At 45.0% G+C, this 26,803-nt stretch overlaps 1 protein-coding gene across 10 annotated transcripts in view; it reads left to right on the top strand.

Annotated features, from left to right (window-relative positions):
* The window catches only part of LOC129836458 (echinoderm microtubule-associated protein-like 6), a 112,386-nt gene that overhangs the window by 12,302 nt on the left and 73,281 nt on the right, over positions 1 to 26,803 (top strand). For all 10 annotated transcript variants that reach the window (XR_008756664.1, XR_008756663.1, XR_008756665.1 and 7 more), the window contains exons 3-8: positions 14,421 to 14,580; positions 20,887 to 20,985; positions 21,139 to 21,207; positions 22,850 to 23,035; positions 23,404 to 23,539; positions 26,078 to 26,279. Coding sequence is in view for 7 of the 10 variants with exons in the window: in XM_055902653.1 (XP_055758628.1) it covers positions 14,421 to 14,580; positions 20,887 to 20,985; positions 21,139 to 21,207; positions 22,850 to 23,035; positions 23,404 to 23,539; positions 26,078 to 26,279 (852 nt within the window). In the remaining 3 variants the exon portion in view is untranslated. The remainder of the gene's footprint in view (positions 1 to 14,420; positions 14,581 to 20,886; positions 20,986 to 21,138; positions 21,208 to 22,849; positions 23,036 to 23,403; positions 23,540 to 26,077; positions 26,280 to 26,803) is intronic.

The raw sequence follows: 26,803 nt of genomic DNA, 5'->3' as shown, positions 1-26,803 counted from the left end.
GAGGTATTACAAAGGTGTGGAGATGTATCCCCTTGGCAGATACAAACGGGCAGTCAGAAAATGGAAGCCTCTGCATTCAGAAGAAAGCTCTTGCTAAATTCACAGGTTCAGTTGTGTGTTCTTGTCATGTGTCTGTGTGTCTGGAAGTGACTGGTGCTTGTGGCTCCAGCTGGTGTGTTTCACAGTGCCGTACCCTTGGCTGGAATCCCCGTCCTGGCTCCGGTTGGGCTGTGCTTACTCTCATGCTCTGGTTCTCTGAACTCCTTCTGCTGTCCCATTTCCGTCAGTGCTGCAGGGCAGAACCCGGCTCCGGATACATCTGTCACTGCCAGCCAGCCAGGCAGAAGTAGTAAGAACCGGGACTCAACCACACTTTCAAACAGCCCTTTTCACACTCAGACAAGCAAGTCTTTAAACTAGACCGTTACAGTCTAGTGTCACAGTCACACACTCCACAGTCTAGTCTTAAACCAAATGTTTATATAGCATAGTCACAAGCTATTAGAACTATTCTACAAATTATCAACCAGCTAGAATCTTACACCAGGATGTCTTATGACATGGTTGATATATGTGTTTTATGTAGTATCACTGATTGAATAAATTAGTACTGGAAATAGAAAGACCTTGTCAGCCTCTCTCTCCCTCATCACTGCCACCAGCTTTGGCTTACCCCTCTGTCTCCTCCTCATGACCTTTGCATACATTACTGGGGCAGACTGGGACACCACAATACCAGCTTTATTCGGGCCAGTATGCAGAGACCAGGAGATGGGCACGGATTGCTGATGGTGTGTTTGTGTGTGTGTGTGTGATTGTGTGTGTGCATGCATCTGTGTCTGTGAGTGTGTGCGTGTGCATTTGTGTGTCATTGAATGTGTGTGTGTGTGTTGTCTTCACATCTGTGTGTGTATTAGTGTCTGTGCATCTGCGAGCGTGTGACAGATCTGAGATGTGACAGTGTTTACTGGCTGGTCTCATTAACCAGGGGGTAATGACTGTATCAGAGACGGACACAGTGCTACTCCCACGATGCTCCATTAACACCAGGCTGGGCTCTAAGTGTTCCTGATTTCACGGAGATGAAGACTTCAAATGAGCCGTTGACCTTTACTGGTTCCTCTCTATGCCTCACTACAATATGGAGTCCTTTGAAAAATAGATGGGTGTATAAGGAAAGAAAATCTTTAGTCAATGCTCAAACATAATTTTCTCTCTGTGGTTTTCAACATGTTTATCGGACTTGATAATACTTGGTGATGTTACAGTATATTATAAAAGAAATTATGAAAAGGGATGGGATGTCTGTGTTGCTGGGCCAAGGTGTCTCACAAATACACATTGTAACTGCATGGGTGCTTATGACAATGTATTGATTACCTTCACGACGCATCGATTTTGTACTGTGTTGACACCAGTGGAGGCTGGTAGGAGGAGCTATAGGAGGACGGGCTCATTGTAATGGCTGGAATCGAATTAATGGAACGGAGTCAAGCATGTGGTTTCTATTTATTTGAAATCTTTCCATTTATTCCATTCCAGCCATTACAACGTGCCTGTCCTCCTATAGCTGCTCTCTCCAGCCTCCTATGGTTGACAAATAGATTATCTTGTTGACACACTTCTCCGCCAAGAAACACATTCATTCATTACCATTTCCTGTTATATATTTGCACCATCTTATGCAGGCTGATCAGGCATGTTAAGATCATGTCTCGGGATATATGATTTAGCTCTCAGTGATTTTATGGCGTTTGCCCAGATTTTTATTGATAATATGAAGGTAGTTTTCCTGACCACATTAGGCCCTAAATATAAGAACAGTAGGCCTTGGAGGGTTGTTAGACAATGGTCTGTCAGTGGGCATAGTTCCATCTTACTAGTGACATGGCCTTGCAGGCAGCTCTCCTCCAAGCTGTGTGTGTGGCGGAACACCATGGCCTGTACGCTTCAGTTGTCTTACACCATGAGAAAGGACCGTACTGAGCTGATGAAGTATATTGGAGCTAAATTGATGAAGTATATGGGAGCTCTGGCTTATCTAAAGGCATTCACGGGTGAATGATGGCACTTAATTCGATGCATGGACACAGGTGAAAGAAAGAACTGTGGAAACTGGTTAAAAGCTGTAGGGTGTTGAGGAAGTGCCTCTTAGGTCAAACCATGGAGATCAGAAAAGTCGTCCTTTTGTAATAGGGTTGAAGTATGTAGGATTTCATTAGGTTCTGTAACAAGATGTGTCAAAAGACCTATTCGAGCATGTAGTTTGATCAGCCTTGGGATTACCTGTCACAGGATAATGACAACAGATATCAATAGTTGATGCATGTCTCCTCTCCTGTAATTGCCTCTCACCCTCAGCACACTTAATTAAAATTGACACCGAAATTAGCTTCTCAGTTTGCCACCATTTCTTTGCCCCTTGAGCAATGAATGTTCCCACCTTCTGTTCTTACACCTACCACGCCTGCTATCTCAATTCACCGCATCTCTATGAGATCTCAGTGGCTGAATTTACCTCAGTGTGTGAGTGTCTGAGGAGTAGCTTGATTTCCAATTGGTTTGTACTTTAACAAGTCTTGTCGTTGACACTCCTAGGCAACTACGGTACAGACCATTTAAGCACATCTTTCATCATGAAAATCTGTAATGTCTCTGCTCTTTCTTGAGCACTGTGACGAAGATGCATTTTCTTGCTGTGCTGTACTGAAATTGTATGAAATAATAGGCTATACAGGACTGTATTTCCATTAGGCATTTTCCAGTACTACTAGAATATTCACTGGATACCTTTGGAATGGCATCTACAGGTGTAGGATCTTAATTTGATCACCCTGTTGCAGGATAACTTTCCCGGAATGCAGGGCATTTAAAATGTGTGTGTATTTGAGGTTTAAAAAGGCTTCTGAAGTTTGTAATTTCCACTTTGAAATTTCAGACTTGATTTTCCCTTACGTAAAAATGTATAATTCTTACAAAAATGTCCATTATTTATAATCCATATAATTCACATTTCCTGTTTCTGTAGGATTATTTTCCTGTTGTAGCAAACTGACTCAAATTAAGATCCTACATCTGTAATAGGGAATCCTATTCATTTTGAAGGTGGTGTAATCCAGTCATTACCCCAGTCATAACAGCTCATGCTTTTTCCAGACAAAACCACTCACACACAGTAAACTGTCTGTTCCATTATTGAGATTAAGGTTTTCTGAGAGGCCTGTTAGAATGACTGATACACTGTTTGCCTTTGGTGTATCTAACTTCACAGCTCTATAATCTCAGTTTAATAAAAGTACTCCTTCCAACACTGTCTGGTGGCAGACACTTAGGGGCTCTATTTTCAGATGGAGGTAGGGAGGTGCAGTGTCAAACGCATGTTAGTTAGCAATTTCGTCATGTAAAAAATGTCACGCTGGCATTTCCACCCCTTACGCCACAGTTTGTAATTTACCTGTCTAACATCAGCTTGCTTGCGCTGAGGTGGGATGGGTGGAAATATTTGAGGTGTCTCCTTAAAAATGTGTGCCAAAATGCCAAAACAGTTAACGAAATCCCCATTTTTTTGTTATATTGGACATCATTTTTGTCCAGCTTCTGTGAAAAGTCTGGGCTCATTATGTACGATTTCCATTACATGAAATGTGTTAGTCACTGTAGGAAACCTGTTTAGGAACATCAAGTTATTTAAAAAATACTGCTTACCGTTTTTTATTTATTATTTTGTTATTTTCCACTTTCCTCTAAACTGTCAAATCATGGGAATTTTGACAGCTGTCTATGGTGCTGAATGTGCTTGTAGGCTTGTTTACAAAGTCACTACTGGCCATATCAATGACGATGGTAAGCTAAGTGGAAAAGCGAATGCATTGTCTATAGCCTAATATTTCCATGTTGAAGCCGATTTACTTTTTAAACGTAGAACACTAGATAAGCTACATGTTTGTTATAACTAGGACTATTGTAGTGTTAGGCTACTGTATAGGCCTTGGCTACTATTTAATAGCTATCTTCGATGAATTGGACAAACATCATAGGCTACTCCTGCCTAAGAGCCCTTGGCCTTAGGCCTACATGTGCCTGCTAATGGAACGAGATATGCATATTAGAATGATTCACTGCCCATGGCTTTATGGTGAGAACGCATGGCTCGCTGTAATGCAATTTAGAAGCCGTCTGCTATTTTTGGAGAAGTGCAAATATGATCTGTAAGAAGGTTTCAAGATGTTTATAAAACATTTGGGGACAGTATAACGGTAAGTGGACATTCCCCCTTTCTCTTTATATTGGATATTGAGAATTTTGGATGTGTGTAAAACCCTCCATAGTCTACCTTGTCTTAATATTATATGCCAAAGTGGAGAAATTATGGTGCCTGTAGCTGTATTTAGACTATTCAAAACAAGTTGTTGTGTCGTTTTATTCGAATTTGATTAGAATTATTCACTGTTTTTTTACGTCCTTTCAATAGTGAATTTAATCTTGCATATTGACAATGTATGCATAGCTCAGACATAATGTAATTTACTGTAAGCCCATATCAGTGCTAATGCTATGTTTAAAAATATATATTTTCATATTGAAGCCATGCAATTAGCCTACTTAGTACAATGTGGACAACAAATATGTTCAACATATTTAGCAAATATGGGATAGGCCTACATTTTGTTATTTTGTTTCTATAGGCTATTTATAATGGACTAACATAAAAGTTGATAACCAAATACCCTAAACACAACTTGAAGCAACCACATATTTAGCCATGGAGCATGTTCTGATTGGCCAGTGAAGGGGCAAGCCTAGACACACCTACAACTAGTTTATTCATGAAAACCCAGCCCTTTGCTCCACCGCCAGCTATTGCGACCATAATTCCTGCTGTGAAAATAGCAAAAATATTTCTGAGACATACGGACCTATAGCGCCGTTGCGTAAGGTTTTACCAATTTGCGTAAGGTTTGATAAAATAGAGCCCTTATTATTCTTATTCATTAAGTTATTTAAATGTTCAGAGGAATTGCGCTCATTATAGATTAACTAAGACTATTCATGTTAAATTATTCCCCTTATTGCAGAATTTCCATTGCTAATCGGTTATATTTCCTGTTGCTCATACAACATATGCTGTAGCCATTAGTACAGTAGCCCAACGAATGAAGCTCAATGAGTACCTTTTCACTATGAGTTCTAGCTGTTTCTTGAATGTTTTTGTCTCTTGGCTGAGCTATCGCTATAAGGTAAACATCTTCCTCAGGAGCAGAGGGATATATTGAATCTTCTGAGGCAACACAAACGAAGCACTATTTAATTTTCTGCTGTTTATCTCCCCTCTTTGCCCTCCAACCTGGTTGAATCATTTATAAACAGGGTTATTGCTTTTTACTGTGAAATCCAGCCTCTCTTGGCAGATTCCCTCTCTGCTGTTTTTAGCCTGAGCTGATTCTGTGGCTGCTAAGAATAGCCAGGGTGATTTTGCTATCGTTTTGCTGGAGCAGATGGTGGTTTTCCCGAGGACACAGGCTTCCAAGAGAGGAACACTCTAATTATGAGAGGGCAAGATTACAGGAGAGTGTCACGCCCTGACCATGGATTGCTTTGTATGTTTCTATGTTTTGTTTGGTCAGGGTGTGATGTGGGTGGGCATTCTATGTTGTATGTCTAGGTTGTCTGTTTCTATGTGTTTGGCCTAGTATGGTTCTCAATCAGAGGCAGGTGTCAGTCGTTGCCTCTGATTGGAAGCCATATTAAGGTAGCCTGTTTTTCATTGTGTTTGGTGGGTGATTATTTTCTGTTCAGTGTTTTTTTTGTATTCACCGTTCAGGACTGTTTCGTTTCGTTCTCGTTATTTTGTTTTGTGTTCATGATAATAAATGATCAATATGGACACTTACCACGCTGCGCATTGGTCCTCCTCTTCTCATTCCAACGACGAGCGTTACAGATAGGAACACACTATTTATGAGAGGGCAAGATTACAGGAGAGGAACACACTATTTATGAGAGGGCAAGATTACAGGAGAGGAACTCACACTAATAATGAAAATGCAAGATTACATGAGAGGAACTCACACTAATTACGAGAGGAACGCACACTAATTATGAGAAGGGAAGATTACAGGAGAGGAACTCACACTGATAATGAAAATGCAAGATTACAGGAGAGGAACTCACACTAATAATGAGAAGGCAAGATTACAGGAGAGGAACTCACACTGATAATGAAAATGCAAGATTACATGAGAGGAACTCACACTAATAATGAGAAGGCAAGATTACAGGAGAGGAACTCACACTAATTACGAGAGGAACGCACACTAATTATGAGAAGGGAAGATTACAGGAGAGGAACTCACACTAATTACGAGAGGAACGCACACTAATTATGAGAAGGGAAGATTACAGGAGAGGAACTCACACTAATAATGAGAAGGCAAGATTACAGGAGAGGAACTCACACTGATAATGAGAAGGCAAGATTACAAGAGAGGAACACAAATTATTAAAGGGCAAGATTACAGGAGAGGAACACACTAATTATGAGAGGAACTCACACTAATTATTAGAGGGCAAGATTACAGGAGAGGACTCACCAATTATGAGATGGCAAGATTACAGGAGAGGCACTCACACTATTTATGAGAGGGCAAGATTACAGGAGAGGAACACACTATTTATCAGAAGGCAAGATTACAGGAGAGGAACACTAATTATTAGAGGGCAAGATTACAGGAGATTATGAGAGTGTCAAAGCTCAGGAGAAGACCCAGATGCAGACAGTTTCGAAGTGTGTTACAAAAACAGGGGGGCAGGCAAACAACTGGTCAAGGGCAGGCAGGTCAGTAATCCAGAGCAGAGTCCAAAAGGTACAGAACAGCAGGCAGGCTCGGGGTCAGGGCAGACAGAATGGTCAAAACAAGAAAACAGGTGTCACGATCGTGTGGAGGATTGACGGACCAAAACGCAGCTTTAGGAAAATAAGCCATCTCCTTTTTATTTAAGAAGAAGGCAAACGAAACAAAAACACTTAAACACTAAACAAAACAAGAAAACGATCGTGAAGCTAAACAACGATGTGCACACACTGGCTACAAACGTATCACATAGACAACTACTCACAACAAATGAAAGCCTATGGCTACCCTAAATAAGGCTCCCAATCAGAGACAACCGAAATCAGCTGTCTCTAATTGGGAACTCATTCAGGTAACCATAGACTCTCCTAGATAACTAAACATACATAGACAACGCTAGACACATGAACTCAACACAAACCCATATACTACACCCAACAACCCCTTTACCATAGAAACACCCAAAACCAACAAAACACAAACATTCCCCATGTCACACCCTGACCTAACTAAAATAATAAAGAAAACAAAGAATACTAAGGCCAGGGCGTGACATAACCCCCCCCCCTTAAGGTGCGAACTCCGGGCGCACCATTAACCAGTCTAGGGGAGGGTCTGGGTGGGCTTCCATCCACGGTGGCGGCTCCGGCTCTGGTCGTGGTCCCCACGTCACCACAGTCCCTAACCGCCTCCTTAGCTTCCTCCAAATGACCCCCCTCCACATTAACCCCACTGCATTAAGGGGCAGTTCCGGACTAAGGGGCAGCTCCGGACTAAGGGGCAGTACCAGGGTAAGGGACAGTACCAGGGTCAGGGGCAGCTCCGAACTAAGGGGCAGTACCAGGGTAAGGGACAGCACCAGGATAAGGGACAGCACCAGGATAAGGGACAGCACCAGGATAAGGGACAGCACCAGGATAAGGGGCAGCACCGGACTGAGGGACTGCAGCACCGGACTGAGGGACTGCAGCTCCGGACTGACGGATCTGGCGGCCCATGGCTGGCTGACGGATCTGGCTGCTCATGGCTGGCTGACGGATCTGGCTGCTCATGGCTGGCTGACGGATCTGGCTGCTCATGGCTAGCTGACGGATCTGGCTGCTCATGGCTAGCTGACGGATCTGGCTGCTCATGGCTAACTGACGGATCTGGCTGCTCATGGCTAACTGACGGATCTGGCTGCTCATGGCTGGCTGACGGATCTGGCTGCTCATGGCTGGCTGACGGATCTGGCTGCTCATGGCTAGCTGACGGATCTGGCTGCTCATGGCTAGCTGACGGATCTGGCTGCTCATGGCTGACTGACGGATCTGGCTGCTCATGGCTGGCTGACGGATCTGGCTGCTCATGGCTAGCTGACGGATCTGGCTGCTCATGGCTAGCTGACGGATCTGGCTGCTCATGGCTAGCTGACGGATCTGGCTGCTCATGGCTAGCTGACGGATCTGGCTGCTCATGGCTAGCTGACGGATCTGGCTGCTCATGGCTAGCTGACGGATCTGGCTGCTCATGGCTAGCTGACGGATCTGGCTGCTCATGGCTGGCTGACGGATCTGGCTGCTCATGGCTGGCTGGCGGCTGGCGGATCCTGTCTGGCGGGCGGCTCTGGCGGATCCTGTCTGGCGGGCGGCTCTGGCGGATCCTGTCTGGCGGGCGGCTCTGGCGGATCCTGTCTGGCGGGCGGCTCTGGCGGATCCTGTCTGGCGGGCGGCTCTGGCGGATCCTGTCTGGCGGGCGGCTCTGGCGGCTCCTGTCTGGCGGGCGGCTCTGGCGGCTCCTGTCTGGCGGGCGGCTCTGGCGGCTCCTGTCTGGCGGGCGGCTCTGGCGGCTCCTGTCTGGCGGGCGGCTCTGGCGGCTCCTGTCTGGCGGGCGGCTCTGGCGGCTCCTGTCTGGCGGGCGGCTCTGGCGGCTCCTGTCTGGCGGGCGGCTCTGGCGGCTCCTGTCTGGCGGGCGGCTCTGGCGGCTCCTGTCTGGCGGGCGGCTCTGGCGGCTCCTGTCTGGCGGGCGGCTCTGGCGGCTCCTGTCTGGCGGGCGGCTCTGGCGGCTCCTGTCTGGCGGGCGGCTCTGGCGGCTCCTGTCTGGCGGGCGGCTCTAGCGGCTTCTGTCTGGCGGACGGCTCTAGCGGCTTCTGTCTGGCGGACGGCTCTGTAGGCTCATGGCAGACGGGCGGCTTTGCAGGCTCATGGCAGACGGGCGGCTTTGCAGGCTCATGGCAGACGGATGGCTCAGATGGCGCTGGGGAGATGGATGGCTCAGATGGCGCTGGGGAGACGGATGGCTCAGATGGCGCTGGGGAGACGGATGGCTCAGATGGCGCTGGGGAGACGGATGGCTCAGATGGCGCTGGGGAGACGGATGGCTCAGATGGCGCTGGGGAGACGGATGGCTCAGATGGCGCTGGGGAGACGGATGGCTCAGATGGCGCTTGGCAGACGGGCAGTTCAGGCATCGCTGTGCAGACGGCAGACTCCTGCCGGCTGAGGCGCACTGTAGGCCTGGTGCGTGGTGCCGGGACTGGTGGCACCGGGCTGGGGACACGCATCTCAGGGCTAGTGCGGGGAGCAGCAACAGGACGCACAGGACTCTGGGGACACACAGGAGGCTTGGTGCGTGGTTTAGGCACTGGTGGCAAAGGGCTGGAGACACGCACCATATGGCTAGTGCGTGGAGGAGGCACTGGTGGTACTGGGTTAGGGCGGGGAGGTGGCGCCGGAAATACCGGACCGTGCATGCGTACTGGCTCCCTTGAGCGCCGAGCCTGCCCAACCTTACCTGGTTGTATGCTCCCCGTCGCCTGACCAGTGCGGGGAGGTGGAATAACCCGCACCGGCCTATGTAGGCGAACCGGGGACACCATGCGTAAGGCTGGTGCCATGTACGCCGGCCCGAGGAGACGCACTGGTGACCAGATGCGTTGGGCCGGCTTCATGACATACGGCTCAACGCTCAGTCTAGCCCGGCCGATACGTGGAGCTGAAATGTACCGAACCGGGCTATGCACGCGTACAGGAGACACCGTGCGCTCTACTGCGTAACACGGTGTCTGCCCGTACTCTCGCTCTCCACGGTAAGTACAGGGAGTAGGCGCAGGTTTCCTACCTGACTTCGCCACACTCCCTTTAAGGCCCCCCCAAGAAATTTTTGGGTTGTACTCACGGGCTTCCAGCCTTGTCTCCGTGCTGCCTCCTCATATCGCCTCCTCTCGGCTTTAGCTGCCTCCAGCTCTTCACGAGGAAGGCGATATTCTCCCGGTTGTGCCCACGGCCCCTTACCATCCAGTATCTCCTCCCATGTCCACGAATCCTGTGTAGGTGGGTCCTGTTGCCGCTTTCCATGCCGCTTGGTCCTGTAATGGTGAGTAGTTCTGTCACGATCGTGTGGAGGATTGACGGACCAAAACGCAGCTTTAGGAAAATAAGCCATCTCCTTTTTATTTAAGAAGAAGGCAAACTTGAAACAAAAACACTAAACAAAACAAGAAAACGATCGTGAAGCTAAACAACGATGTGCACACACTGGCTACAAACGTATCACATAGACAACTACTCACAACAAATGAAAGCCTATGGCTACCCTAAATAAGGCTCCCAATCAGAGACAACCGAAATCAGCTGTCTCTAATTGGGAACTCATTCAGGTAACCATAGACTCTCCTAGATAACTAAACATACATAGACAACGCTAGACACATGAACTCAACACAAACCCATATACTACACCCAACAACCCCTTTACCATAGAAACACCCAAAACCAACAAAACACAAACATTCCCCATGTCACACCCTGACCTAACTAAAATAATAAAGAAAACAAAGAATACTAAGGCCAGGGCGTGACAACAGGAACTAGAGCAAGACAGGCGCACGCTGGTAGGCTTGATGAAACAAAACGAACTGGCAACAGACAAACAGAACACAGGTATAAATACACTGGGGAAGATGGGTGACACCTGGACGGGTTGGGGAGACAAGCACAAAGACAGGTGAAACAGATCACAGTGAGGTTACGATTACAGGAGAGAAACACGCTAGTAATGAGTTGGAAAGATTACAGGAAGTCAGACTAACATCCCGAGCAGTAGAGGTCACAGAAGGGTTAGAGGAAAGTGGAGTGGTATGGTTGTAGAGTGGATGTGTGAGGGGTTAGCAGTGTAGGTTGGATGAATGACAATGTTAAGGTGAATGCTAAGTAGACCTAGGTGCCTGTTAGAGTGAACTGTAGGGTGATGTTTTAGGTCATGGAGAGATTGTAGGCTATCACATTAGTGAAAATGTTTTTATTTATGCTTCTCTGTTAGAACTGATTGGATCTGTTGCGGCGTTTCAAGGATTTCTGCCGCAATCTCAACATTCCATTACTCTAAATCACGTGTCAAAGTCATTCCACGGAGGGCCGAGTGTCTGCGGGTTTTCGCTGCTTGCTTGTACTTGATTGATGAATGAAGGTCAGTGATTAGTTAGAAACTCCCCTCAACTGGTTGTCTAAGTCTTAATTGGACACAAATTGAAAGGAGGAACCCCAAAAAACTGTGGACGCTCGACCCTCAATGGAACGAGTTTGACACCCCAGGTCTAAATGATAAGGATCTGTGTGCGAAGTAGATAGGACCAGGGCTTTCTGATAAGACAGAGTTATGTGGCAGCATAGTGAGTAATGGATTGGCCCAATTGAGCTCTATTCATCATACACCTTCAGGGTAGCTGCAATTCCAGATCTAATGAAAATACCGTTTTTGGTGAGAGAGTGGAATGTATGTATTTTTCTTATAAATGGTGGAAAGGGACAGACCCATCCTTCTCACTGTCTTTTATTTCATGGTTATTAATTCCTTTTAAAGGAGCAATTTAGGCTACATACAGCCTAGTCGTGCTCGCCAGCCTCAAGGTGCTCTGCTGGAGAGAAGAGACTACATATTGGCTTTTTCTAGGGTGCATACCTTTCTTCAATGTATCTCAATATTGTGTTCTTAACATAAAAGTAGTATGCTACAGAAGGATATATTTTGTGGGACATTTTGTTGATTGAGGATGGTTTGCTCTTGTGTAGGTAAAGTTTGTTGTCCACGCCTGCTGATACTCACCTCTAGTTAAACTTTAATTCTTAATCTTGATTCCTGTGTCCTTGGCTGTCCGGTTGTCAAGGCAACCATGCTGTCAGCAGGTTGGTTGCTAGTGCACTGTTTGTTAAATCGTTCCCTGGAGACATATTGGTTCACATTAGCTTATACTGTTCACATACGGCGCTGGCAGGCATTGGACTACAGAAAATGAATCTCGTGAATCATATGAGTACAGTATGTTTTCAGTTAATAAGATTAACTGAAAGATTATCACCATCCTTTGTTGCATGTACTGAAGGACCTTAACTTGTAGCGTTATTCAGAGAGAATATGACAGAAGAAAATGATTGAGATAGTGATTGATAGACAGTTTTTCTTCCTACAGTACCGGTGCTGCATAGACAGCAACAGTCTGTTGAGGTAGTTAGAGCATCAGAACAGGCATCAGGAGACTCTCCCAGGTGGCAGCAGTGTTTCTTTTTTGGGGAGGGGGGGGGGGGGGGGGGGGGGGGAGTAGGTGGCAGCAGTGTTGCCTGGCTCTGATTTCCTTCCCCAGGGGGATTTCCCTGTGCCGTCTGCAGAGGAGTATCACATTACTGTTTGTTTGTGTGACGAGATTCTGATACTGCAGTCTGGTCCTACTGGCACTGACTCTGTGTTCTTCACTATTTACCATTTTGTCTATGAATAATGGATTAGTATAATAAATAATCTCATCAATGATCAAATTTGTATGTATATTATTTTACATTTGTTATTTTATGGAGTCAAGAAAAGATACAAATTTGAAAGATACAAAAAACACATATTTTCCTTCTGGTTCATGTTTTTTTTAATGTAATGTACCCAAACACATTCATAATGATTGTTGCTGTCAATAAATCAACAGGTTTATCCTTCACTGACAGTTTTCTGGCTAGGCTGCCATCACACACTGCATGAATGGAGCATCTGCTGATGTCTGTCCTCACATGCAGTCCCTCTGCTCCTGGCCCTGGCCTCTGCAAACCCAACAGCCATTGAAACCTATGCAAATCTGCCCTCATGCCATAGTCTCTCCATCTCCATCAGAAAGCTCTGCATGTCTGCTCTTGTTAGGGCCAGCTGGGACATAGACTGCCTGGGAATGAGAGTCAGCTGAGTAGAACTGAGCTCCCTCTCTCTCTTTCTTTCTCTCTCTCTCTTACTCTCTTGCGTGAGGGTTTCTCCATTTCTCCCACTCCCTTTCTTTTCTCAGAGCCTTTATTTCTGTCTCCCCCCCCCCCCCCCTCCTCTGCTGCACCTCAGCTCCAGGCAGAGCTCCAAGCCCAGATTTACAGCCATGAGAAAATACAGAAAGAGGCTTTGAGATGAAAGAGTCTGAGACAGTCAGACTGAGCACTGAGAGAGAGAAAGACATTCAGGGACTGAGAGAGCAAGGAAAGAGAACGAGAAAGAAAGACACGTCAATGTGCTGTGCAGTGTGTACTGTCATGTCTGCTTTGTACTGGCAGGACATTTCTCCTGATAAAAATGGTCCTTTTAACCTCATTTGTATGATTGGACCATTTACAATGGCAAGCCTTGGTTTGTAAGGCTACCACTTGTCCTCTGTACTGTGTTTATGGTCAAGGTCACAGAGGACTTCACTGTGTTGAGCAGTACTGAGGGTGGTCGCCTCCCTTTCCTCAGTCCATTGGTGGTGTGATGATCCCTGACCCTGTGTGGCTGATGCTAGTAACACACTAATGTCTGCCGCTCGGCCAGGCCCCAGTAATGATGCCATTAATCACATGTATTTATAGAACACCAGGGCACCTTTCATAAAGGAGCACAATGACCTGTGGGCTTCTATTCAGCAACAAGTTCTACAACAGGACTCTTCTCTTCCTAGAGAGAAGGAAGGGAGGGAGAGAGGGAGATAAAGAGAAAGGGTGGCAGAGGGAGAGAGAGAGAGAAGGGGAAGAAAAGGAACAAGGGAGGGAGGTTGGCACCTGGAGCTACCAATGACCCACTGTGGCGTCTATAACCTATGAGTTTCAGATTCGAACGCTATTAGACACAGACATTATCAGATGAGCTTCTTGAGCTAGATGTTACCGATACTGTATGTTGAGTGGACTACTACTTCATGAAATACACTAATAAACATTACTGTGACCTTTGACTTAGGAATAGGGCTGAAAATGGCTAATGATAAAGGAACAAACACTGTGTATACTGACAAGAGTAGTAATGTCAATGATAAATCAAGCACATGGTAACCCCTCTTGTAATAAAAGAGAAACGTAGGCGATATCAGGTTTTTTGAGTGCTAAAGCTGGAGTCACTCTGCAACTGAATTACACACCCTTTTTCCCAAGACCACTGGTCTGTGTAAGAGTGGGCACACCCTGTTTTAACCAGAAAGAGCAACAGAATATATACATATTTAATCTGAATTTCATGAGTTTCTTTCAACAGCATTGTGTGCGTATTTCCTGTCGTATTGCCTAATTCCCTGTTATATCTCCTCTTCTGTTTCTCTAGCCTTGGCCTTCATCCTGAGAGGTCTCTGGTGGCAACAGGTCAGGTAGGGAAGGAACCCTACATCTGTGTGTGGGACACCTTCAGCGTACAGACCATATCTGTCCTCAAGGACGGACACTCCCATGGAGTGGCCTGCCTTGCCTTCAGTGCAGATGGACAGGTGAGACACACACACCACCTCACACCTGACTCACCTCACGCACTCCTGCATGCACCTGTCTCTCATTCACCTCTTGTCTTAGTGGATGGTTTCCTGTCCTATCACCCTATTACCAAGGCAAACCTGTTGGATATTCTGAGTCTCACTGAAAAACAACAATACTTTGTCACGCAGCAATGTGAGTGCTCCATCATTTGCCAGATGCAGGGGTACTCAGGGGTTGGAACCGGTTCATGGAACAGAACTGAAAACTGGAAAATAATGAAATAAAAAGAGTTTCACATAGCCTATAGCCGTGGGAATGGGATTGTGGGGGTGGGTTGCTGAGAGAAGTGAAGCCTGCTGGGTAACTGTGCAGACTGGGGATGATGTACAGCCCTCTCATTAATCATGTTTACTGGGAGGAATGCTGGGACAGCACCATTCTCCTATGACCTTTAGATTGATGGATGGGGCTCTATGAGAGTCTCCTACAGCAGCAGCAGCCTATTGACTTCCCCCTACAAGACCAGTAAGCTACACCCAGGATAGGGGGTGGAGGGAGGGAATTGAAAGAGGGGAGAGAGGGGATGGAGAAAGAGGACGGAGAGAGGGGACTGAGGGAGGGGATGCATGGAGGGGACAGAGGGAGGGGATCCATGGAGGGGACAGAGGGAAGGGATGGAGGGAGGGGATGGAGGGAGAGAATGGAGGGAGGGGATGGAGGGAGGGGATGGAGGGAGGGGATGGAGGGAGGGGATCCATGGAGGGGACAGAGGGAAGGGATGGAGGGAGGGGATGGAGGGAGGGGATCCATGGAGGGGACAGAGGGAAGGGATGGAGGGAGGGGATGGAGGGAGGGGATGGAGGGAGGGGATGGAGGGAGGGAAGCAGGGATGTTTGCTGTTGTCGTTGCCTTCATTGTGGTTTTAGAGTTGACAAATGCAATGTCACGTCAGAGGAGGCTGCGGTGGGTGAAGAATGTGTCTCGCTGCTCTCTAAGTAATTGGGTGTCTGGAGGGAGGGAGGGGATAGGTTGGTGAGGAGAGCCAGGGCTAATGCAGCCGAGTGTCTGGAGGAAGAGAGGAGAGAGAGAGAGAGGGTTTGTGATGAAAGTCGGCTGCATTAGCCCTGGCTCTCCTCACCAACCCTTCCTTTCTCTCTCTCTCCTCTCGCCTCTCTTCTTCCAGATACTCGGTAGCATTAGCCCTGGCTCTCCTCACCAACCCTTCCTTTCTCTCTCTCTCCTCTCGCCTCTCTTCTTCCAGATACTCGGTAGCATTAGCCCTGGCTCTCCTCACCAACCCTTCCTTTCTCTCTCTCTCCTCTCGCCTCTCTTCTTCCAGATACTCGGTAGCATTAGCCCTGGCTCTCCTCACCAACCCTAATGCCACCGAGTATCTGTACCAGGGAGGGGCAGCAAGCAAAGTTTACCTCAGACCATTGGTCAATCATAAACACATTTTGGCCTTGTTATCATATAGCTCCATTCTAAAATGCATTAGATGGCTGTTTTCTTGGAACCCCTGTATGCACAGCGAGTAAACAACTCTGGCTGTAATATAAGGCAGATGGATGTCTTTTTGGGTTGGGATTTAAATGGATTTGTGGATGAATGGTTGTGGCAAACCACAAAAATGACAGAACAGGTTTTTCTAAAGAAAAGAGAACATATTCTCTCCCACTGAAATGTATTGATTCATGGACACATTACCTTTCACTGCCATTCAGTTAAGCACATTAGGTCAACTTACATTTGGCATTCATTTACTCTCTTTTGTAGAATTTGTAGAAATACCTTATATTGGAGCATCACATCTGAAATATCCCTGACATTTAAGTCTAAATGTTTTTATCTAGTCATATTTCTTTGTCATCCCACACATCCCTGTAAAATGTTCCGTGTGCAGGGAGACATTTGGCAGAAATGTTCCTAAATGCCTTGATCCTTTGTCTCATAAGATGGGTAATTAACAATTAACTTCCTAAATGGTCATTTCCGCCAGACTAATTGGATAAAATACAGCCAGTGTTTTTAGTAGTGCTGTTCAAGGTCTTACTCTATTAGCTGCAAATTGCTACGCTGCCTGTGAACTGTGTCTCTGCAGCACATGGAAAAATTATGTCATATTTCCCCTTCCACTGGGCACAAACTAATCCACACTCTATAAGGCATGTACAGTGCAAATATTCAGACCCCTTCCATTTTTCCACATTTTGTTATGTTACAGCCTTCTTCTAAAATGGATTCTTTTTTTTTCCCAACTTTTTTTCCCTAATCAATCTACTCACAATACCCTATAACAACAAAGTGAATAGCTTTTTATACATTTTTGCAAATGTATAAATATAAAAAACATAAATACCTTATTTAAGTATTCAGACCTTTTGCTATGAGAATCAAAGTTAAGCTCAGGTGCATCCTGTTTCCATTGATCATCCTTGAGATGTTTCTACAACTTGATTGGAGTCCAATTGTGTTAAATTCAATTGATTAGACATGATTTGGAAAGGCACACACCTGTCTATGTAAGGTCCCACAGTTGACAGTGCATGTCAGAGCAAAAACCAAGCCATGAGGTTGAAGGAATTGTCCGTAGAGCTCTGAGACAGGATTGTGTCGGGGCACAGATCTGGGGAAGGGTACCAAATTTTTTATGCAGAATTGAAGGTCCCCAAGAACACAGTGGCCTCCATCATTCTTAAATGGAAGAAGTTTGGAACCACCAATACTTTTCCTAGAGCTGGCCGCCCAGCCAAACTGAGCAATCAGGGGAGAAGGGCCTTGGTCAGGGAGGTGACCAAGAACCTGATGGTCACTCTGACAGAGCTCCAGAGTTCCTCTGTGGAGATGGGAGAACCTTCCAAAAGAACAACCATCTCTGCAGCACTCCACCAATCAGGCCTTTATGAATGAGTGACCAGACAGAAGCTACTCCTCAGTTAAAGGCACATGACAGTCCACTTGGAGTTTACCAAAAAGCAGCTAAAGACTCTGACCATGAGAAACAAGATTCTCTGGTCTGATGAAACCAAGATTGAACTATTTGGCCTGAATGCCAAGCATCACGTCTGGAGGAAACCTGGCACCATCCCTACAGTGAAGCATGGTGGTGGCAGCATCATGCTGTGGGGTTGTTTTTCAGCAGCAGGGACTGGGAGACTAGTCAGGAGCTCTGTGCTCCAGAGTGCTCAGGACCTCAGACTGGGGCGAAGGTTCACCTTCCAACAGGACAACGACCTTAAGCACACAGCGAAGGCAACGCAGGAATGGCTTCGGGACAAGTCTCTGAATGTCCTTGAGTAGCCCACCCAGAGCCCGGACTTGAACCCGATCGAACATCTCTAGAGAGACCTGAAAATAGCTGTGCAACGACGCTTCCCATCCAACCTGACAGAGTTTGAGAGGATCTGCAGAGAAGAATGGTAGAAATACAGGCTTGTAGCATCCTACCCAAGAAGACTCGATGCTGTAATTGCTGCCAAAGGTGCTTCAACAAAGTGCTGAGTACTGAGATTTTTTTTCATATACAATTTGCAAACATTTCTAACAACCTGTGCTTGTCATTATGGGGTATTGTGCTGTCATTATGGGGTATTGTGCTGTCATTATGGGGTATTGTGCTGTCATTTTGGGGTATTGTGATGTCATTATGGGGTATTTTGTGTAGATTGACATATATATATATGTCATATATATATGTTGGATTCACATCTCCATCTCAACCAACAATCTAAGTTAAAGAATAGGATGATATCAAATCAAACTGTGAAGTGCGTTTAAAGTTTAAATTAGTCCTATTCTTTAACTTAGATTTTTGGTTGAAATCAAGACGCGAATCCAAAATATAAAGAATTTATTTGTTGACAAAGTGGAATTAAAGCCAGACTCAGAGGCACAGAGGGAGCAGCAGAAACATCTCCTTCAAATGTTGTTATTTGATAGCGTTGTCAACCAAACACAATTCAATATCACTTTCGCAATACAGTAAATTGCCTATTAACTTGTCAACAACTTAAGAAATTATATGTTCGATTCACGTCTCCATTATAACCAAACACTTTTGTTAAATAAATAAAATAATAAGATTAAGCCAGTGGCTTAGATCTAAGTATCCAAGCAGTAGACACATCTCTTTTAAATGTTGATATTTGTTCGCATTGTCAACCAAACACAACTCAATATTACTTTCGTAATATAGTAAATAGTCTATCTTAATGTAATGAGTAACATCCATGGCCACATTTTGAGGTTACTGTAACTATAAGTCTTATGTAATCATATAAAGCATGCATGTTCAAGATAGTATGCATAGGTCATCGCAGGTCTGTGGAGATCTTCATAATTGCTGTAATAATCTGCTCAGAATCTTGAACAGCATTGATCACTTGCACCATGTACTTTTAATGTCATCTCAACTGCAATCCAGGTCATGTGGTTGTGCTATAAGATAAGCACAGTGATAACACATTAAGTTGTTGTATAAATAAACAAAATATCAAACATTGATTATCCATTGGAATTTGGTTGTGCTTTTAGATGGTTGAAAGCATAGTGATAACACATTGGGAATTCAACAAACTTCTGGCTGTCTTTTTGAGTGGGTGAAAATAGGATGAAATCTCATTGATCAACGTATCTACCAAATATTACCCTAATATCCATGTTGAAATGATGCAGTACCATATACAGTACCAGTCAAAAGTTTGGACACCTACTCATTCCAGGGTTTTTATTTATTTTTACTATGTTCTACATTGTAGAAGAATAGTCAAGACATCAAAACTATGAAATAACAAATATGGAATCATGTAGTAACCAAAAAGGTTTTAAACAAATCAAAATATATTTTATATTTGAGATTCTTCAAAGTAGCCACCCTTGATGACAGCTTTGCACACTCTTGGCATTCTCTCAACCAGCTTCATGAGGAATGTTTTTCCAACAGTCTTGAAGGAGTTCCCACATATGCTGAGCACTTGTTAGCTGCTTTTCCTTCACTCTGCGGTCCAACTCATCCCAAACCATCTCAATTGGGTTGATGTCGTGTGATTGTGGAGGCCAAGTCATTTGATGCATCACTCTCCTTATTGGTCAAATAGCCCTTACACAGCCTTGAGGTGTGTTTTGGGTCATTGTTCTGTTGAAAAACAAATTATATTCCCACAAAGCACAAACTAGATGGGATGACGTATTGCTGCAGAATGCTGTGGGAGCCTGCTGGTTAAGTGTGCCTTGAATTCGAAATAAATCACTGACAGTGTCACCAGCAAAACACCATCACACCTCCTCCTCCATGCTTCATGGTGGGAACCACACATGCGGAGATCATCCGTTCACCTACTCTGCGTCTCACAAAGACACGGCGGTTGGACCCAAAGATGTCAAATTTGGACTCATCAGACCAAAGGACAGATTTCCACCAGTCTAAAGTCCATTGCTTGTGTTTCTTGGCCCAAGCAGGTCTCTTCTTCTTATTGGTGTCCTTTAGTAGTGGTTTCTTTGCAGCAATTCGATCATGAAGGCCTGATTCACACAGTCTCCTCTGAACAGTTGATGTTGAGATGTGTCTCTTACTTGAACTCTGTGAAGCATTTCTTTGGGCTGCAATCTTAGGTGCAGTTAACTCTAATTAACTTATCCTCTGCAGCAGAAGTAACTGTGGGTCTTCCTTTCCTGTGGCTGTCCTCATGAGAGCCATTTTGTCATAGCGCTTGATAGTTTTTGTGACTGCACTTGAGGAAACGTTCAAACTTCTTGAAATGTTCCGCATTGACTGACCTTCATGTCTTAAAGTCATGATGGACTGTCGTTTCTCTTTGCTTATTTGAACTGTTCTTGCCATAATATGGACTTGGTCTTTTATCAAATAGGGCTATATTCTATATACCCCCCTACCTTGTCACAACACAACTGATTGGCTCAAACGCATTAAGAAGGAAACAAATTCCACAAATGTACTTTTAACAAGACACACCTGTTAATTGAAATGCAAAGGGTGGCTACTTTGAAGAATTTCAAATATAAAATACAGCACTTTTTTTGGTTACTACATGATTCCATGTCTTATTTCATTGTTTTAATGTCTTCACTATTATTCTAGAATGTAGAAAATATTAAAAATAAAGAAAAACCCTTGACTGAGTAGGTGTGTCCAAACGTTTGACTGGTACTGTAAATTAATTGATTATGAAAATATAAAGAAAAAAATCCTCCATTTACAGTATATTAATGAATATTTCTTAAGCTTTCTCCATTGAATAGAAACAGCCTCCCTCCTTTGTTTTGCAGATTAATGAATAGGTCCCCCTTTCTCTCCTTTTCAGCGGCTGTCCTCTGTGGGGCTGGATGGCAAAAATACAGTGTGTGTTTGGGACTGGAAGAAAGGAAAGATTCTGGCCACTGCGACAGGACATTCAGACAGGGTAGGCTGTTGTGTGCTGTGCACGTGTTTGCATTTTCGTATGTGTGTTGTGTATTGATTAAGTGTGTATGTGAGTATACAATGTGTTTGCGTCTTGACTTTCTGTGTGATTGATAGGAAATGTTTGTGTGTTATTGGCTTGGCTGTCTTTCAGATCTTCGATATATCCTGGGATCCCTTTCAGCAGAACCGGCTGGTGAGCTGTGGGGTAAAGCACATCAAGGTGAGCTTCAGAATAACAACACAGTCTGCTCAGTCAGTCCATGCACTACCTTTGAGACAAGTTCAAAAATAACTTATGGGGAGCTATCAATGTTGGGATGGGTTACCCTTACCCAATGCAGCCAGCAGCAGTCTATGTTCAAGTTCTACAACAGGGGTTCCCATCTCTTTTTGACATTTGACTGTCCAATTTGTTTACTTTAGAAGGTCATAGCTCAGCTTCTGAATGTCATTGAGACAAACCAATGTTCATCAGAGTTGCCTCTTCCTCTGCATTTTACTGATTGTTTCTAGACCAAAGCATTGCAGAGGGGTGTGATCCCTAGGTTGTGAACCCCTGTTCTTCAACATGTACGTTTATACGGTTGTTGTTAAAAGTGGAGGAGTAAGTAGGTGCTCTCAGATATCCTAGCAGCAGAATGAGAAAGTGGTGTTAGGGGGACTGGAGCCTATTGTTTTCATTGGGTCACAAGCAGTAATCTGGTCTGTCATTCCCCTCTGGAAGGGCTGTCTCCTAGTGTACCCACACTCACATTCACACACAGATACAACACTGAACTTACTGAAGAGCCCTCAGTTTACAATAAATATGTACATGGAAATCCCTCACAAAGAGTAGCAATGGATAATCACATTTGTAGTTGTTTTGCTTACACTCTTAGAAAGGTGCTGTCTAGAACCAAAAAGGGTTCTTTGGCTGTCCCCATAGGAGAACCATTTGAAAAAAACGTTTTGGTTTCAGGTAGAACCCTTTTTAGTTCCATGTAGAACCCTTTCCACAGAGGTTCCTACATGGAACCCAAAAGAGTTCTACCTGGAACCAAAAAAGGTTATCCTATGGAGACAGCCGAAGAACCCTTTTGGAACCCTTTTTTCTAAGAGTGTATTACCATCTCCAGTTATGGTATGAGACATACATCTTTGAATTAACCGCTGTGAGCTTTATTAGAAACAAGCGCCATGCTATCTGCTCGGAGAAGATCAGGCTGCCTAGCAAATGAACAGTTGTGATTGAAGCAATGCATCTCCAAACACTGATCTCTGTGCTCTTGTTCTTTCCCTCTTCGCTCTATCCTTTCCTGTCATTGTCCACCTTCTTTCTTTCTCATATTCTGTTTTATCCACCTCTCTTTACCTATCCTCCATCTTCTGTTTTATCCACCCCTCTCTATCTCTCCTCCATCCTCTGTTTTATCCACCTCTCTCTATCTTACCACCATTGCATGTTTTATCCATCTCTCTCTATCTCTCCTCCATCTTCTGTTTCATCCACCTCTCTCTATCTCTCCTCCATCTTGTTTTATCCACCTCTCTCTATCTCTCCTCCATCTTCTGTTTCATCCAACTCTCTCTATCTCTCCTCCATCTTCTGTTTCATCCAACTCTCTCTATCTCTCCTCCATCTTCTGTTTTATCCACCTCTCTCTATCTCTCCTCTATCTTCTGTTTTATCCACCTCTCTCTATCTCTCCTCCATTGCCTGTTTTATCCACCTTTCTATTCATCTCTCCAATTTTTGTCTTTCACCTTTCCTTTCCCTCTATCATTGCATACTTGTACTTCTATCTCATTCCCTGTCTCATCTCTCCTTCTTCTTTCACTCACTCGCCACCTCTGCATCTTCCCCCTCTCCATGTCTCTAGTTCTGGTCTCTCTGCGGGAACGCCTTGACGCCCAAACGGGGGATATTCGGGAAGACGGGGGACCTACAGACCATTCTGTGTGTTGCGTCGGCTAAAGATGATGTTACATACTCTGGGGCGTTGAATGGGGATATCTACGTGTGGAAAGGACTGAACCTTATGCGCACGGTGCAGGCAGCTCATGGGGTGAGTGAAATACGTCACTCAAATTCTCAACACCCATTGGCTGTACACTTCCGGACATCCAAACTCCCGTTCCGGCTAAACCCAAACCTTCTCATGTCTATAATTGCGTACATCCATACACTGCAGCAACTCAATTCCCCTTCCCTGCCTATGAATCCCATCCCTGAAGCCTTTTGTAAATCTATAAGGTGTTGAAAAGCATTCAAAATGAGGATTTTGCCCCTTTTTTTGTCTCCAATACAGAAAATAGACTTTTTTGGCCCACACTCCGTCTGAAATCATATTCCTTTTCCAAGTACCTTTTTCTATGCACAGAACAGTTTGATAATCCCCTTGCCTAAAACTAAAGTTGACTTCACTGTGTGTAGGCTGGGATCTTCAGCATGTATGCCTGTGAGGAGGGCTTCGCGACGGGGGGACGTGACGGCTGTGTCAGGCTCTGGGACGTGGACTTCAAGCCTATCACTAAGATCGACCTTCGGGAAGCTGAGCAGGGGTATAAAGGTAGGCCTGTTTTAAGGCCTGGTTGAAGGCCTGGTTTAATCAACATGGGGCTCATTGGTTGATGAGCGTTAGCCCAGCGTCACAGAGTCTAAGCGGTGTGCATTAGCCGATAGGCCCTTCACAGGTTCCCGGGAGATGCCAGAGAAGCAGGGGGCCAGAAGGCTGATCAAACCTTGTCAGGGTCCGCATGTTTGTGCTTGTCCCTGTATTTGATTAGGATCCCCATTAGCTGTTGCTAAAGCAGCAGCTACTCTTCCTGGGGTCCACACAAAAGAGAGACTGGTATGCATAGTATTGATATTAGCCCTCTGATTACAGTGAATAGCAAGACGTGCTGCTCTGTTTTGGGCCAGATGCAGCTTAACTAGGTCCTTCTTTGCAGCACTTGACCACACGCCAGGACAATAATCAAGATAAGACAAAACTAGAGCCTGCAGGCTTTTTGGAGTGTGGTGTCAAAAAAGCAGAGCATGTATTTTAATGGAGAGACAGAGGATGAGGGGCACATCTTTATAAGGAGATCCATCTAAGCTGACAGGGTTGTGTGTGCTGTCTATAGATTTAAGGGTCAGAGTCCACGCTTCTGATGCAGGGGTGTGTGAGCAGGTCAATCCAGACACTCATGTATGTGTACAGGGGTTAACATACTGTAACCAGTGAGTATGTGAAGGTCACTTAAGTCAGTGTGTTCTGCCTAATAGAGACCGATGTGTGTTCAGCTCATTGAGATCCCTGCCATGGTGTTTTATCAGCCTATCCCTGTGTATTTGAGTGAGTGAGTGAGTGAGTGAGTGAGTGAGTGAGTGAGTGAGTGAGTGAGTGAGTGAGTGAGTGAGTGAGAATCAAATATGCCAGATAGAGAGAGAGAGAGAATCAATGCCACTCATCCATTTCAATCCATCTGAGCCAGAGGAAGCCATGTTAGTCAAATCAGACAGAAAAATAAAAGATGGTTGGGTCTGAGAGAGTCTGTGCTGTATGGATGAAACAGAATAAAGGTTTCTAAACCATTGTGACAGATGACATTTAGTCAACTCCCTGTTTCTTTCTGCTCTATGCCTCCTGCTAAGTTGAGGAAACCATCAGTGGCACTCATGTATTATCAATGAGTCTCTTCTCGCTTCCCTTCCTTTGCTCCTCTGTTCTCCTCTCCTCTGTTCTGAGATGTGGCTGCTTGGCTGTTAGTGGTAGCTAGGGGCTGCTTGGCTGTTAGTGGTAGCTAGGGGCTGGTAAAAGCCCCATAAAGCTCTGTGTCCCCAGCCATCCCCGGGGGTGGGGAATACTAATATCTGACCTTTCACAGGAAAGTGACAGTTATAAAGGCTGTGGCCTTTCTGAAAGCCCCACAGACACCCTGGGATTAGATACTGGCCTTGTTGGGTGTTTTGTGGCCGGTCAAAGACCTTCGGAAATAAATATTGTAATATGAATCTTGATTGAGTTTAAATCGATCTTGTCGGTTTGGTCAGTAGGAATGTCATTATGCAAAAGGCATAACTTTTCCAAACGTAAATTAGTAAACCTTCATGACAGCTTGTGGCTCTAGATTAGAATGTTCTACAAATGATTTCTGTACCCTCTGTATTAAGGGATTTCCAACTTCTGTTCTTGAAAATTTTGCGTCCTTGTGAAGGTTTGATTCCCAACTGCAGATCGGTTTTAGAGAGAAGACATCTGAGATAAGTAATTACTTTTCAGAAATGGTTATTCCCCCCAGTGTATTGTGCAGCCAATTAACTCGAGTTATCTGGTTGCCAGGTATTTTATGTCCACACAGATTATGAGACTGGCTCGGTTGCAGGTACGCTGTTAGCCTATACATTTTTTTGTAGCTAGTTTCTGGTTGCCAGGTATTGTTTTATAATTGTTTTCATATCCTGTGATGTTATTGAGTTTTTAAATAATTTTTAAAAACTTTTATTTAACTTAGCAAGTCAGTTAAGAACAAATTCTTATTTACAATGATGGCCTACCCTTGTTATAACAATAGTCTGGGGATTTATAGCTGTGCTTCTACTGACTGAATTACAGACTCTTTAGTACTGATGAGGTGCATTGGGTGATGTCTTGCATTGGGTGATGTCTTGCATTGGGTGATGTCTTGCTGATGCCTTGCTTGCTTGAAATGGCTTCGCTGAAGAAGCTCAATCTGTTTCTCACTAGAGTTGTCTGCTTCATCTCTCTCTTCCCAAATGAAAGTCGACCTGTATCAGCCACACATTCTCCTTCTGAAATTTACTCTGTGAAAATCGGAACATTGTCTGAATATAATAGTTTCTAACTCTTGATTGAAGTGTAAAACATGATGAAGTGGATTGGATGCTACTCTTCATCACCTGCTGAAGAACGGGTGGGATTGTATTCGACCCACCACTTTTGTTATACATGACAGAGCATTCATTATTTGTCATGTCCTCTCTCTCTCCCTCTCTCTCTCTCTTTCTCTCTCTCTTTCTCTCTATCCATCTATCTTCCTCTCCCTCCCCCCTCTCCCTCTCTCTCCCTCTCCCTCCTCCCTCTCTTCCATCTCTCTCTCAGGGCTGTCTATCCGTAGTGTGTGTTGGAGGGCAGACCGTATCCTGGCAGGGACGCAGGACAGTGAGATCTTTGAGGTGATGGTTCGGGACAGAGACAAGCCTCTGCTCATCATTCAGGGTCACTGTGAAGGAGAGCTCTGGGCTTTGGACGTCCACCCCAAGAAACCGCTCGCTGTGACCGGCAGTGACGATCGATCTGTACGGTCAGTATTATCTCCAGCAGCAATGTAGCAACGTACATCAATTCCCTCAGGAGCATCTTTATAGACCCAGTAGTTATCACCCAGGCCAACATCTCTGTCCATTCTATTTTAGTCCACCACTCCATCCAGACTTTTCATCTTAATCACATCCACTCAGTGAACCCTGACCTGCAGTACTACTCGTCCTGTTTGGTTCATTGGTTCTCCTCGCTCTCAGACAGCCCTTAATTTGTATGACACTGTTCTTCACATTTCTAACAGGGACAGTTGTAGGCTAGTTCAGAGCTACATATAGAGAAGACAAAGTGTCAGCTTGTGCAGGGGACAGATCATGCATAATGAGGCCTCACGTCTGCTATCAGTAGAACTGGATCAGTCCCTCCACAACACACACACAGACCCACACAACCCTGCTCTACCAGGAGAGACGGAGCTCTCTGAGGGCCCAATCAAGGAGCCAATTAGTCTCTGTCTCACAGACACACACGCACACACATACACGCTCACAAGCCCGAGTGCACACA

This window comes from Salvelinus fontinalis, chromosome 37 (genome assembly GCF_029448725.1).
Source record: "Salvelinus fontinalis isolate EN_2023a chromosome 37, ASM2944872v1, whole genome shotgun sequence".
In the NCBI taxonomy this organism is placed as follows: domain Eukaryota; kingdom Metazoa; phylum Chordata; class Actinopteri; order Salmoniformes; family Salmonidae; genus Salvelinus; species Salvelinus fontinalis.
The sequence above is the reverse complement of the archived record's forward strand: the minus strand, read 5'-3'. Positions and strand labels throughout refer to the sequence as shown.